Genomic DNA, 14,800 nt, shown 5'->3' with positions numbered 1-14,800 from the left:
GACCCCATTAAGTCCAGCGAGGCGGGGTGCAGGGGTCCCTGTGGTGTGCGTTGGACAGGGTAGCCGTCCCTGGCGGAGGGGGGGGGGGTCCTTCCCGCGCGGAGCCCACCCAGGCGGGACGGATCAGTTAGGACCCTGTCCCGGTGGGACTCGATTAGGATCCATGTCCTCTTTGGAGCCCTTGGATCGGGACCAGCACCCTCTGTGGGGCCCGACCAGTTGTGAACCCCATCTTCCCGTATCCCAGAGGGTCAAGACCCCAATTGTCTGTGGAGCTGTCATGACCCTAATCCTCTATGGGGCTCTGTAAGTTACGATCTCCATTCCTCACGGGGATCCCTGTTCTCCGAAGGGACAGCTCTGTTGGGACCTCCTCCCTCCCCCCAACTCCCCCGTAGCGCCAGCCTAGTGGGGATCCCCGCCTTCCACTGGGGCCCAGGAGGAAGCCCCCGCCCGCCCCGCCCCGGGCATCGGTGCCTAGAGCCCACTGCATCAGGACCCATTCGCCTGTGCATCTCAGTGGTCAGAAGGCCCGGTTTCTCCAGAAGCCGCATCGGAGACCCCAGCCCAGAAAATAAAGCTACTGCACTAGTTTTCCTGCGCGCTGGGGGCCTCACTCCAGCGCGGCACGCCTCCAGTGCGTAACCTAATACTGCCGCGGGTGACTCCGCCCCGGGTGACGTCACACCATCGCCCCGCCCTCTCCTCAATACCCTCCGGGCCTCCCAGAGAAAAGGGGCGCTTGTTCTTTCCTAAAGGGGCCTGGCCTTCAGAGGGCGGGACCCTGCATGTCTTGGCCTTCGATTGGACCAGCCCTCGCCAGCGCGGCCTCGAGATTGGTCGGTTTGTGCTCCTCTCCCCTCCCTCTTCGAGGCTTCCGCTTCCGGTTCTGACGGACGCTTCGGCCGTAACGATGATCGGGGACATCCTGCTGTTCGGGTAATTAGGGGGGCTAGAGGCTGGGGTAGGAAGGATAAGAGGGACAAGGGGAGGCCCAGGTAACCTCATTCTCCCTTCGCAGGACGCTGCTGATGAACGCCGGGGCGGTGCTCAACTTTAAGCTGTGAGTAGGCCGCTTTGGATCGCGGCTCCACCCAGGGGACCCGTAGACCCGCCCCCACGAGCGTGAGCCCGCCCCAAGTCGTAGGCCACGCCCCCAAGTCCCAGCCAGCCCTCTGGCCACGCCTCCTTCCTGGTCTGTCCTTCTGTGACCCTGCGCTCCATGGTGACTTGAAATCAAGACTTTTCGTTAACGGCGATCTCCCTTCTTGCATCCCGGAGAGCCTCCGGCCCGTCCCCCCAGAGTTCTTAGCCTTCCTTCGTACCCACAGACTAACCTCTCCACCTTGGTGGCTGCAGGCCTTGCTGTGATTGGCTGGTAGATGATGGTCCAAAGGGGCATTAAACCCCCCGAGGTCACCAAGTCCGCTGCAGGGCTAGAGCTGAAACGGTGTCCGAGGCCCTCTGAGCTGAGGGTCAGGGCCAGAGGACTGAGTGGTCTTTATGTCCCACCGAAAGTGGATACTGTCTGTTCCTCTTTGTAGGAAAAAGAAGGACACACAAGGCTTTGGGGAGGAGTCGAGGGAGCCCAGCACAGGTAAGACCTCCTTTCTGGACTCTGAAATTGGTCCATTCAGAGAGGACAATTTGTTCTTACCAAGCCTTAACTCAGTTTTCTTTTTAATAATCTGTGTGTGTGTGTGTGTGTGTGTGTGTGTGTGTGATTGTGTGTGAGAGAGAGAGAGTTGGGCCTGAGGATGTGCTGTTCCTTTTGTTCACCTCTGTCGACCTTCTTTCTCTTGCTAACCCTTCCCGCATAAGTCAGAACTCATATAACTTCGTACAGTTAGAATTTTCCTTTATGTATGATACCATGTGGCTAATATTTGCCCCTCACACTTGCTCCAACTTGTTTTGGCCCATTTCTGTGCCCTTGTGGTGCCAGTCTTCCAGCATGAATGAATGAATGAATGAATGAATGAATGAATGAACGAACGAGCAACTGAACAGCCTCACAAGTAGCTATTGCTTTCAGAGTACTGCAGACCTGTTTTTTCTTTTTTAATTAGATGCCAACATTAGCTTTCAAATAAATCAGATGTCACGTAAAAATTCAGTTGTCTGAATTTTCAAGAAAATTTTTCAAGAAAAATCTGAACATCCTACAGCTCAGGGTTCAAGCAACCTCTTGGCACCTGTTGGGTGAAGTTGAGAAAAACAGGACCCCGTTGAAGCAGGGCCTGTGGCCTCTACTCGTCCCAGCCCCTCATCGTGATATCATTTCACCTGCCTGGCCTCTGGAGGCCCTAGGTTTGACACTTCTTGCTGAATTTATTCATGTGACTGTTTGAGACATGAGACGTGTACATGACTACTGTGTCATTCATTTATTCATTCACCAAGCATTATTGAGCACCTGTCACATGCCAGCCACTGTGCTGGATGCTGGGGACACAGCAGGGAGCAGCCAAGGCAGTGGGTGCCATGATGGAGCATTGCGTAGGGACGATACGAACCCTGAGGGGCAGTGAATTTGAGGACAGTCTGACAGTTCCCTTTTATTGAGGGCCTACCTGGTGGCAGCTGCCCCCTTAGGTGCTTCCTATGGGTATTTCCCCTCCGTCTCCACCCCTAAAAGGTAAAGGGCGTTTTCCCATTTTATAGGTGTGGAAACTGAGGTTCAGGCTTGTGGCTTGACTTGCTTGTGGTCACATAGTAAACCAGTGACAGCCTCTCGATTGGAAGCTGGCTTTTTCGGACCCCGCAGGTTGTACCCTCAGTCACTAGACCATCCATCCATTCATTCTTTCGTTCATACATCCATTCATTCAGCAGCTATATGTATATTGCTTACCCACTCTGTGGAAGGTACTAGACCATCTCCTGGGGCTGTGGTCTATAGATCTAAATCGGAGCTGGGGTGGGTAGGAGGTGGGAGGGCTTGGTGGTGGTGAGAGTGTCCACGATAAGGACAGTCACAACAGTGGCTTCCTTGTGATCAGGGGCTCTGTGCACGTCTCCTTCCAGCTAGTAATCTTGTGCTTGTTGCTGCTGCTGCAGAAAATGCCCCTCTCCCTGTGCCTGGCTGACCCCCTGATACAGTAGTGGCTGCATTTGTTGAGAGCTGTCTGTGTGCCAGGCACTGTGCTGAGGTCTTCCTAGTTGCCCATCACCCCCATTTACACAGGAGGAAGCTAGGGCATTTATAGGCCAGGGGCTGACCAAGGTCACCTGTGTGGAAGGGCAGTAAACTCCTGCCCAAGTTTAAGGTCGGAGCTTATACACTTCCTCGAAGCGCTTAACCCCCGCTCCCCAGCACGGGCTAGGTTGGATGCCCCCTTTGTATGCTCCCATGGCACTTGTCATGGTGAATAATCAGATGTGTGATTAACTTGTTTAGTATTTGTCCTCCGTGTGAGCTCCTTAGGGCAGGGATCCCTGTCTCGTTCTTCCCTGTATCCCCTGCACTTGGCTGCTGCCTGGAACAAGTGGCCTTTAGTTAGCACCCGTTGATGGCAGGAGAGCCTGTTTTTTGTTTTGTTTTGTTTTGTTTTGTTTTGTTTTGTTTTGTTTTGTTTTTTGATGCTGGGCTCAAGGAAGGGCCTTGCCGAGCAGTGCCTCTCAGACATGCTGGGGATGGACCCGCGTTTGACATCCGCAGTCTGGGCTGAGCTGCACGTGGCTGTCCCAGTGGGTTGAACAATACCGGACTCATCTAAGCTGCGTTCAGCAAGTCTGTGTGCTCATCTGGTGCTTGGATGATGCAGTGATGCCAGATGGCTGTCATATCGGGTGGCCGTGTAAATTTCTGAGCTCCTGCCTGGTATTTTCTGTACTTACTGGACAGCCGTGGTCTAGAGATGACATTTTGGGTAGCATGCTTGTAGGTTACCCTGTCTGGACCCGTTCGTTTCATTCTGGAGGATTAGTGAGGGAGGACGATTGACTTAAAACCCTGAAGGAGGGTTCTGGAACCCACATCTCTGGAGTCTCATCCATCGTACCAAGCTGTTTCCTCTCGAAATGGGTTCTGCTCTGTGGCATCGGGGAACTAGAGCGAATCATCATCAAAGCAGAGCTCCCCTGTTACTTGCCTGAATTAGTGTCCTTTTTCAGCTGCAAACACTGAAAACCCAGCCGAAGGGTAAGGCAAGTTGAAACCTCCCAAGGGTAGGACTGTTCTCAGGCACACCTGGATTCAGGGCTCATACCAGCCGCCCTGCACGCAATCCTCTCCTTGTCCTTCTGGGTTGGTTTTACTCTCAGGCTGCTTGTTTTTACAAAGGTGACCCGAGAGCAGGGCTTGGCACATTTATCTGTAAAGGGACAGATCATAAACATTTTAGGCTTTGTGGGTCATACCTTCTTTCTCTCTCTCTCTCTCTCTCTGTCTCTTTTTTTTTTTTTTAAAGTGCTTATTTACTAATTTTGAGAGGGAGAGAGACCACGTGTGCGCACGAGCTGGGGAGGGGTGGAGAGAGAGGGAGACAGAATCCCAAGCAGGCTCTGCATTGCCGTCAGCGCGAGCCTGACGCGGGGCTGGAACTCACAAACTGGGAGATCGTGACCTGAGCCCAAATCAAGAGTCGGACGCTGAACCGACTGAGCCACCCAGGTGCCCTGTGGGTCGTACCTTCTCTGGTGCCGCATCTCAGCTCTGTTCCTTGAAAGCAGCCGCGGCAAATCCGGGCATACCTTGTTTTATTGTGCTTTGCAGAGAATTTTGTTTTTTACAAACTGAAGGTGTGTGGCCACCCTGAGCGAGCAGGTCTGTTGGCACAATTTTCCCAACGGCATTTGCCCACTTTGTGTGTGTCGTATTTTGGTAATTCTAGCAGGTTTTCACATTTTTTCATTGTTCTATTTGGTTCGGTGATCAGTGATTATGACTTGCTGAGAGCTCAGATGATGGTTAGCATTTGTTAGCAGTATTTTTTTTTTTTTTTTTTTGAGAGAGATAGTGTGCGTGCACTCGGGGAGAGGGGGAGAGAGAATTTTTAAAAAAAAAATTTTAATGTGTTTATTTTTGAGGGAGAGGAGAGACGGAGTGCAAGTAGGGGAGGGGCAGAGAGAGGGGGAAACACAGAAACCCAAGCAGGCTCCAGACTGAGCTGTCAGCACAGAGCCTGACACAGGGCTCAAACTCACAAACTATGAGATCATGACCTGAGCTGAAGTCGGCCACTTTACCGACTGAGCCACCCAGGTGCCCCGGGAGACAGAGAATCTTTAGCAGGTTCCATGCCCAACTTGGAGCCCTATGGGGGGCTTGACTCTAGACCCTGAGATCATGACCTGAGCCAGAATGAAGAGTTGGATGCTTAACTGATTGAGCCACCCAGGCACCCCAGCAATATATATATTTTTAAAGTTTATTTATTTTGAGAGAGAGAGAGAGAGCAAGTGAAGGGGAAGGGCAAAAAGAGAGGATCCCCAGCAGATGTGGGGCTCGAACTCCCGAACTGGGAGATCATGACACAAGCCGAAACCAAGAGCCAGATGGATGTTCAACCGCGCATCAAGCCATCTATACACCCACCAATAATTTTTAAATTAATGCATTTACATTATTTTTTAGATATAATGCTGCTGCATATTTAATAGACTATAGTATAGTGTAAATGTAACTTTTATATGCACTGGGAAGCCAAAAAAATCATTTGACTTGCTTTATTGCAGTGGTCTGGAGCCAGAACCAAATCAACAATAGCTCTGAGGTTTATCTCCTATATATAAATGAGGGGGCATGGGTGTATTTTGATAAAACTTATTTATAGACACTGAAATATGAATTTTATGTAACGTTTGTGTCTAACAAAATACTCCTTTGATTTTTTTTTTTAACCATTAAAAAGTATCAAAGATATTCTTAGTTAACAGGCCATATAGAAACAGGCGGGAGGGGCTGGCTTTGGCCCATGGGCCACAGTTTGCCAATCTCTGACCCAAAGGACTGGGCTTACAACTTCCTAGCCCAGAAAGATGGACAGGAAGCAAATGCCTCCTTCCCAGTGGTTGAGACAAAAAAATCTCAGGACTGACTCTCATTGGGTAGACTTGGGTCACATGTTCCCTCCCTGAGCCAATCAGAGACTGGGGACTGGGTGCTCTCAGGGGTTGGTCAGTGGCAGCTACTGCCAGAATGCCAAGGGTCAGGGAGCAGAGGCGACCCACAGGGAAAGCCATGCTGCCCCCGGAACGTGGGGTAGTGGGATGGGGGCGGGCGGAAACTGCAGAAGCACACTGCAGCCGTGACAGCAGACATGTGAGCCGTGCTTGTAAAAATGCTTTCTGCCTTTGCAGGTGACAACATCCGGGAGTTCCTACTGAGCCTCAGATACTTCCGCATCTTCATTGCGCTGTGGAATGTCTTCATGATGTTCTGCATGATCGTGTAAGTCAAGCCTGCCTGTCCCCTTCCGTGTCATCCTCAGTGTCGTTCTCCAGATCGACCCACCTGATGGTCATTCCCTGTCTCCTCTGTCGGCACTTTTGTGTCACGCTTTCTGCTTTCAAAATAAGAACTCTCCCAGGGTCTACACGGGTTAGACTGTGTCACTGTGGTCTAGGCCGGAGCTTTGACCAGAACACGGTGTTCTCCAAGTCCTGGCTGTTTCTGGTACCTCAGCAGAGGCTGCCAAGAGATGCCTTCCCTCGAGCCTTGGCCCTGTTACCTCTTGCCAGCGTTTAGTGTATGCTCGGTGTCTTGCCAGGGTGGAAAATGTGGCTTGAATGACCAGTGTGCTGCTGGGTCCCTGCTTCCTACCCTGCTGGAAGCCAGCAGAAGGGTTTCAGACTTTTTTCTGTTTTCGTGCCCATTTTTCATTTCCTCATTAGGCTTAACAAATCTAATCGGATTGGTTTTCCTCCCAGCAGCGGGGCCTTAATTTTGATTCTGTTATTAATGAATTGTGAGACTCCTAGTAAACAGACTCGAGAAAAACAGTAGGAGAATCTGGCATTTTGTCCATGCTGGGCTGGTCCCTTGCTTCACCCTAAAGAGGGAGAGAAGGAAAATCGACTGTCCTGAATAATTGAGATGCTGAATTTAGGGTTGCTGGGGGGACCTTGTGCCAGTCCAGTGGCTGTTAGAGATGGACTTAGGACTTAGGAGATGGGGGGAGGGGGGGTTCACTGTGTCACTGGAAAGTGTTTTAGAGCCCAGAATGAGGACCGCAGTGTATGCCCAGAGAGGCCCTCTTTGGGAGCTCGGTTGAGGTGAGCTCGTGAAGAGCCCAGGGGATTTGCAGAAGAGCATGGGAAGCATAACTAAGATTCACAGGAGGTAGAACGGTGTTGGGGGTGCTCCTCCAGCCTCGGTCTTTCCACGTTCCCACCTATTCATTCATTCATTCATTCCTTCATTCATTCACAACTATCCAGCACGGGCTGTGCCTTGGGCTTATAGCTGAGACCAAGACAGCCATAGTCCTTGCCATCAGTGAATGCACACAGTATAGCAGATGGGACAGGGACAGAAAACAAATAAATAGGAAAACCTCACTCATGAGGCAAATGGGAGGCTCCCAGTTTGGGAAATGGTCGGGAAGAGCCTCTCTGAGAAGTGCTGTTTAAATCAAAACCTAAAGAACGAGAGGCAGCCTTGCCATCTGCAGAACCAAAGAGAAGCACAGTAGCACTGGACATAGCACGCGCGAAGGTCCTGGGGCAGGGGCGAGCTCGGTGTGTTTTTATCATTTTGTTCTTTTCTGTCCAGCGGCTTCATCATCCTTCTCTCCCAGCTAGCTTCCTTTACTGCTCCTCTGCCGGCCCGTGACCAGGATGGTAGTAGCCTCAGGCTCTGTGACGTTCCAGCTTAGCCCAAGGCTGGCTTAGTCTGTAGCCTAGTGTGCTGATTCTGCTTCCTGAGAGCAGAGCCTGATTGGCCTAGCTTGGTGTCACCCAGGTCCTACTAGATTGGGGTTGTCCTGGTGCCGGCAGAATCACTTAGGTTGAGTCAGGGAACCACAGCCCTTGGGCCATATCTGTTTCCTGGTTTTCCCGATGTTTTATTGTCATGCGGCCACACCCATTTCTGTGACTGCTTTTGGTTACCGTGGAGCGCTTGAAACCTTGTGATGGAAACCGCCTGGCCTGCAAAGCCCAAACTACTTACAGTGCCACTTGCTACACAGGGAGTGTGCTGACCCCTGACCTAGGCCGGCTCTTCCAGTAGGGGCCACAGGGAGGGAAGATCTTTTTCAGAAAGGGCCCTGTCAGGGAGGCAGTGACCGGCTTTCCCAGGATATTAAAAAGCTGGAAATCACCTTGGCTCCGGTCGTCATCCCGGGGTCGTGGGTTCGAGCCCCGCATCAGGCTCTGTGCCCAGCCTGGAGCCTGCTTCAGATTCTCTCTCTCTCCCTCTGCCCCGCCCCCCCTCATGTGCTTGCTCTGTCTGTCTCTCAAAAGTAAATAAAATAACGCCTTAGATGTGTTCAAAGTAACAAAGGCTTTTTAAATAATAAAAGCTGTTCTACTTTTGCTACAAAAAAAAGAAAACGAAACAAAACTGGAAATCACCTAACTGTCCAAGAACAGGGGAATAGTCAGGTAATTCAAAGGACGCCCGTACGACTGTTATGCTACTGTCACTGATGGTGTGCTAAAACTTCTGTCTACACAGGGGAGTGTTTTGAAAGCAAAGGTGGCTGGATGTCACTTAAATGCACACTCTGGCCTCAGTTGTGATTTGCACGCGGTAAACATTAAATAAATGCCTGAAGTGTGTGGGGAGACTTCCAGGCAGGGAGTTGGACGGATCTACTCCAGGCTGTCCGCAGACGTGACCATGCTCAGAGGTGACCATGCTGTGACCGCTGACGCGGTTAACAGGGCCTGAGGGGATGGTTCACAGTTCCCTGCACCCACTTCTGTATTGCTTGAGCTGAGCTACTTTGGGAATTTTAAAAAGGCACGAAAAACTTGAAATACAGAGAGAAATGTGCCTGAAGGTTTAGGGACCGAGAGTATTACCGTCTGCAGCTTAACTTGGGAACACATCAAAGATAAGGGAGACAGATTGACAGGTACCCTGTACAACAGAGTGTTAATTGCAAAATGGAGGTGGTGTATATGTGGGTGTTCACTGAACCGTTCTGTTAAGTCTTCTCTACGTTGCAATCTTCATACTGAAGTATTGGGGAGAGGAAGACCGGGAGAACACGAGCGTGTAAAACCACGGAAAAGGATGAATAAGTACAAAAGTGCAAGTTGGTGTTCACAACTCAGTGTTTTGTCGTATATTCACAGGGTTGTGAAACCACCACGGCCATCTAATTCTAGAACGTTTTCATCACCCCCGAAAGGGAAACCTCAGACCCATTAAGCAGTTCCTGCCTGTTCTCCCCTCCCTCCAGCTTTCTTTATGGATCTGCCTGTTCTGGGTATTTCACATAAATGGAATCGAAGCAGTGTGTGGCCCCTTCTGTGTCTGGCTTCTTTCACTCAGCGTGATGTCTCGTAGGTTCCGACATGCCGTGGCATGTCAACACTGCATTCCTTTCTGTGGCCAAAGAATAGTCCATTGTATGGCTGCACCTCGGCTTGTTTTTGTATCCATCCGTTGATGGCTATCTGGGATGTTTCCATTTTTCGGCTGTCTCCAACATTGTTGATACAAACATTTGTGCACACGTTTTCGAGGCTGTCTGGTAAATACCGAGGAGTGAGATTGCTGGGTCTTAGGGTCACTCTATATTTATCCTTTTGAGCTTCTGCCAGACTATTTTTTAAAGTCGCTGCAGTAGTGTGCCTTCCCACCAGGAGTGTATGATGGTTCCAGTTTCCCCACATCCTTGCCAACGCTTGCGATTGTCAGTCTTTTTGATGAGAGCCGAGCCGTCTTAGCAGATGTAAGGGTTGATTTGCATTTCCCTGATGGTGAATGACGTCGAGCGTCTTGTCATGTGCCTATTGGTCATTTGTGTATCTTCTTTGGAAAAATGTGTAGATCCTCTGTCCATTTCTTAGTTGGGTTATTACTGAGTTGTAAGAGTTCTTTTTATAGTGTGGATCCCAGTCCCTTATCAGATATGTGATTTGCAAGTATTTTCTCCCATTCTGGGAGTTGTCTTTTCAATTTCTCGATGGTGTCCTTTGAAGCACAAAAAAAATCTTAGTTTTGGTAGACTCCAGTCTATTTCTCCTTCTGTCACTCGTGCTTTTTGTGTAATAGCTAAGGAATTGTTGCCTAGCCCGAGGTCATGGAGATTTAAGCCTAAGTTTTCTTTTCTTTCTTCTTTTTTTTTTTTTTTTAAAGTGTATTTATTTATTTTGAGAGAGAGAGCATGCAAGCAGGGGAGGGGTAGAGAGAGAGAGGGAGAGAAAGAACCTCAAGCAGGCTCCACGCTGTCAGCACAAAGCCAAAAGCAGGGCTCAAACTCACAAACTGCAAGATCGTGACCTGAGCCAAAATCAAGAGTCAGATGCTCAACCGACTGAGCCACCCAGGCACCTGTAGGCCTAAGTTTTCTTTTAAGAGTTCTCTGATTTTAATTTTAATAGTTAGGTCTGTGATCCACTTTGAGTTAATTCTTGTAGATGGTGTGAGGTAGGGATCCAGCTTCATTCTTTTGCATATGTTGTAATCCAGTTGGTCCTGCACTTTGTTTTTTTTTTGTTTTTTTTTTTTTTCAAAAAGGCTTTTTATTTTGGAAAGAGTTTGGATTTATAGAAATGTCGTAAAGGTAACAGAGTTCCGTGTGTGTGTGTGTGTGTGTGTGTGTGTATTTTAAGTTTATTTTCAGAGAGAGAGAGAGTGCATGCGTGCACACACATGAGAGCAGGGAAGGGGCAGAGAGAGAGGGAGAGGGAGAATCCCAAGCACACTCCACACTGTCAGCACAGAGCCCGATGCAGGGTTCGAACTCAGGAACTGTGAGGTCATGACCTGAGCCGAAATCAAAAGTCAGATACTTAACCAACTGAGCCACCCAGGCAACCCCCCACCATATATATCTTTTTAATAGCCCTGTGGTTTTCCCCAGTAAACCTCTGTCATAACTTACATACCCATTCTCAACTTGATGGACATTTGTACAGTTTCCAAGCCTTCCCTGTTCAGGATTTCCTTCACTGGAATAACGTTAATATCTTTTTTTTTTTAATTTATGAAAGTCATCACTGACTGGCAGTAATAGAGAATGGGCTAAAATGTTACAGATTCTGATGAAATAGATACTTTGTTAAATAGCTTTCTTCTTTTTAAAATGTACTGTTTGGGGGCACCTGGGTGGCTCAGGCGGTTAAGCTCCAACTTCAGCTCAGGTCATGATCTCACACTCTGTGAGTTCAAGCCCCGCGTCAGGCTCTGTGCTGACAGCTCAGAGCCTGGAGCCTGCTTCAGATTCTGTGTCTCCCCCTCTCTTTTCCCCTCCCCTGCTCATGCTCTGTCTCTGTCTCAAAATAAATAAAAACATTAAAAAAAATAAAATGTACTGTTTGGTAGTGTTAAGTATGCTCACGTTGCATAACAGAAAAATCACTTACAAAATTATAAAGGATACAAAATAATCTTAATAGTAACATAAAAAAATTTTCTGAAAGTGTTTTCAGAGCGATAGCTTTGCTTCGTTCGCATCTTCATGTGCATTTCTGCCCTCCGACTTTTCCAGGCTGTTTGGCTCCTGAGCCCCAGATATACGCCTTCCCGGGAACCAGGAACCAGGAACCAGGAACCACCTTCCCAGATGCCGGGTCTCCCTTCCTCCGTTCCTGATGACTTCAAGAATGGTTTTGACTGGAAAACCAGCGATCTTCCCAGAAAGCCCAAGTTCGTGGTGGGTGGAAAAAAATGTTCGCCAAGCTGCACACGGTTTCCCAGCCACGTCATTGTTTTCTTTTCAAAGATCTTTTCACTTTGGTCTCTCCTCTGAAATGCTGACTACTTAAGGAGTTTGAGGAGGGCTTATGGAAGGGGAATGTGATAACACTGCATTCCCTACGGATAAAAGAACATGTCTAGATTGTTTTTTTAGATTGGAATTCCTCTTCTTCCAAGCTTCCGCTAGAAACCCACTTCTGGATATTTCTCCGTTTATTTTTAACCACCGTCCTTTTTGGTTCCAATTACCCAAGTTTTGAAAAAATCATTTTTATCCAGGGATCTGAAACAGAAAGGTTGGCTTTTGAGTTTGATGGAACCTCTTTACTGGACTGTATTTACGAATAACAAGCAAGTTCATTGTTGCTGGGCCTGTGTCCAAATTCCTTTCCTGTCTCGATGGGCTCTGCTTGGCCACTCAGTGCAGCTGAGGTCATCCCCAGGACTTTAAGGGTGAAGTATTACCGATTTCCATGGAAGAGAGGTACAGAGCAGGCAGATGTGGGTGTTAGGAGAAACTTCGCCTTGCCTTGAAGCCCTCTGTTAAAGTCACTTTTGGGGCCATTAATTGTATCATTTTCAGAACGAGGGTGCCGTCCATGGCGGGTATCAGGACCCAGTTCTCCAAGTTTGGAATTCCGGGTCTGATTTTCAAGTGAGTGATTTCAAGGTTGAAAAGCAAGGAGCCTCACTCGAGGAAATCTAGCATTTTGCACAGAATCTTCATTGAAAGGGAGGCCTTTTATTGCCAAGACGAAATGCCGGTGGTCAGCACCCAGATCCTGCCGGTGTTTGATTTGTTCCTTGTGGTTTTTGAAATCCTGATTTGTAGGTAAACCTGACAGGAGGAAGAAGTAACCAAGTAAACCTGTAGACTTGCAGAACTGAGTCGCATTGAAAATAAAGCTCATTTCTAAAAAGGATCTTTTGTTTATACATTTTTTAACCAAGAAGTTAGTTGACTTCCAGCCCGAGTTGTTGTGAACTACACTGTGGGGAACACTGAGGATTCATTTCGGAGGCTGTCAAAAAGTCAGAAAAGAGGCAATATTTAGGTTTCCCTTTTGAGATTTTGTGTGAATAAATGTGCGGCTGGAATTGGGCCAATGTGATTTTTGACCCGGCCACTCTTGGCGGTATAGAAAGAGCCGGTGACAGCAGCGGGGTTTTGCTAGACTAGGGTCAAATCTGCTCTCCCTGCTGCTTTGCCAACGTCATTCTCCTTCACTGCTTGTGTAATTTATTCCCTTGTCACACCCGGGCGTGTGGTTTGTAAGTCGCCGGGGAACGTAGCGGCCGAATCGAGCTTCGCCCAGGCCTGTGTCCTTGTCAGCCAGAACAGATGTGCCGAGATCTTGCCTGGTCACTCATCAAGCCGTGTCAGTGGTGCGAGGAAACCTCGCCGCCTTATTCAGACTGGTGCTGAGGTTTCGGTGAGGAGAGGCATTCATATATGTTACGGGGGTGAATCGCGCTCTGCGAAGAGAATGCTGTCATTGAGATTTTGTTTCAATAGTTGTATTTTTTTCCCCCAGAGAACTGTTATCTCCTTGTTAAGCTCCCATCAGCATCGCTTCGGAGGCTCTGCTGTACCTTTTGAAAGTTGTGTCTCATGGATGTGTATCTTGAGGAAGCTTTTCAAGAACCCTCATTAACGTGAAAGATTATTGACGTTTGAGTTTTGGGTGCGTAGGGTTGCCCAGAATTTAAGCGCTCATGCTTCTGGGTCAGTTAGGTGCGGGTTCGAGTCCCGTCTCTGCTCCTTGCTAGTGAGACCTTGGCTGCTTGCTTCCCCACTCCTTGCCTCAGTTTCCAGTCTCCAAAAGGGGTCTGAGGGTCCCGTCTGCCTGGGGCGATTGAAAAGTTCAGCAAGCGTAAATGTTCGGTGTGGGTGTCCTCACTGCCTGCATTTTCTCTCCTTTGCCTACATTTGTGCACACACACCTTTAAAGAGCAATTGTATTGGTTTTGTTTTTATTATTTTTTTTTGTTTTTCATTTTTTTTATGTTTATTTCGTTTTGAAAGAGGGAGCGCACAAGCAGGGAAAGGGCTGAGAGAGAAGGGGACAGAGGATCCCATGTGGGCTCCATGCTGACAGCAGAGAGCCTGCTGCGGGGCCTGAACTCCCAGACCACAAGATCATGACCTGAGCCGAAGTTGGACGCGTGACTGATTGAGCCACCCAGGCGCCCCTCGATTGTATGGTTTAAAAAAATTAGAGAGGTGCCTGGGTGGCTCAGTCGGTTAAGTGTCCGACTTCGGCTCAGGTCATGATCTCGCGGTTCATGAGTTCAAGCTCCACATCGGGCTCTGTGCTGACAGCTCAGAGCCTGGAGCCTGCTTCCAATTCTGTGTCTCCCTCTCTCTCTGCCCCTCCCCTGCTAGTGTATAGTCTCTCTCTGTCTCAAAAAATAAACATTAAGAAAAAGAATTAGAAACAGTTTTCCAGCATAGAAAACCTTTTCCTATCTTCCTATTGCCTTTCTAGCATTTTCCTTATATACAACGGTATACAGGCAAACCTTGGAGATATTGTGGGTTCAGTTCCAGACCACTACAGTAAAGCGAATATTGCAATAAAGCAAGTTAAGTCAAGTTTTTGGTTTCCCGATTCATATAACAGTTGTGTTTATAGACACTCTGGTCTAGTAACTGTACATTAAGCATCACATCAAAAAAAAAAAACAAACCCGTGCATTCGTAATTAAAAAACACTTGATGGCTAAAAAGCGCTGTCATCTAAGCTTTCAGTGAGCCATAATCTCTGATCACAGATCACCGAAACAAATACAGTAATAATGAAAAAGTTTGAAATATGTTGAGAATTAGCACAATGTGACACAGAGACGTGAAGTGATTGGACGCTGTTGGGAAAATGGGGCCAAGAAGCTAGTTGCCACAAACCGTCAGTTTGTAGAAAACACGGCGTCAGTGAAGTGCGATAAAATGAGATACATGCCTGGATATGATGTTGTTTG

At 48.5% G+C, this 14,800-nt stretch overlaps 1 protein-coding gene across 1 annotated transcript; it reads left to right on the top strand.

Moving 5' to 3' along the window:
• Nucleotides 1–813: 813 nt before the first annotated feature.
• Nucleotides 814–12,744, top strand: SMIM7 (small integral membrane protein 7). Its single transcript, XM_043590310.1, has 5 exons — nucleotides 814–939; nucleotides 1,022–1,063; nucleotides 1,545–1,597; nucleotides 6,304–6,394; nucleotides 11,613–12,744. Exons 1-5 carry the CDS (start codon nucleotides 914–916, stop codon nucleotides 11,626–11,628), a joined length of 228 nt encoding a protein of 75 aa, XP_043446245.1. The 5' UTR covers nucleotides 814–913; the 3' UTR covers nucleotides 11,629–12,744.
• The last annotated feature ends 2,056 nt before the right edge of the window (nucleotides 12,745–14,800 follow it).

Source organism: Prionailurus bengalensis, chromosome A2 (genome assembly GCF_016509475.1).
Source record: "Prionailurus bengalensis isolate Pbe53 chromosome A2, Fcat_Pben_1.1_paternal_pri, whole genome shotgun sequence".
In the NCBI taxonomy this organism is placed as follows: domain Eukaryota; kingdom Metazoa; phylum Chordata; class Mammalia; order Carnivora; family Felidae; genus Prionailurus; species Prionailurus bengalensis.
Note: the sequence above shows the minus strand (reverse complement) of the source record. Positions and strands in the feature narration are given on the sequence as shown.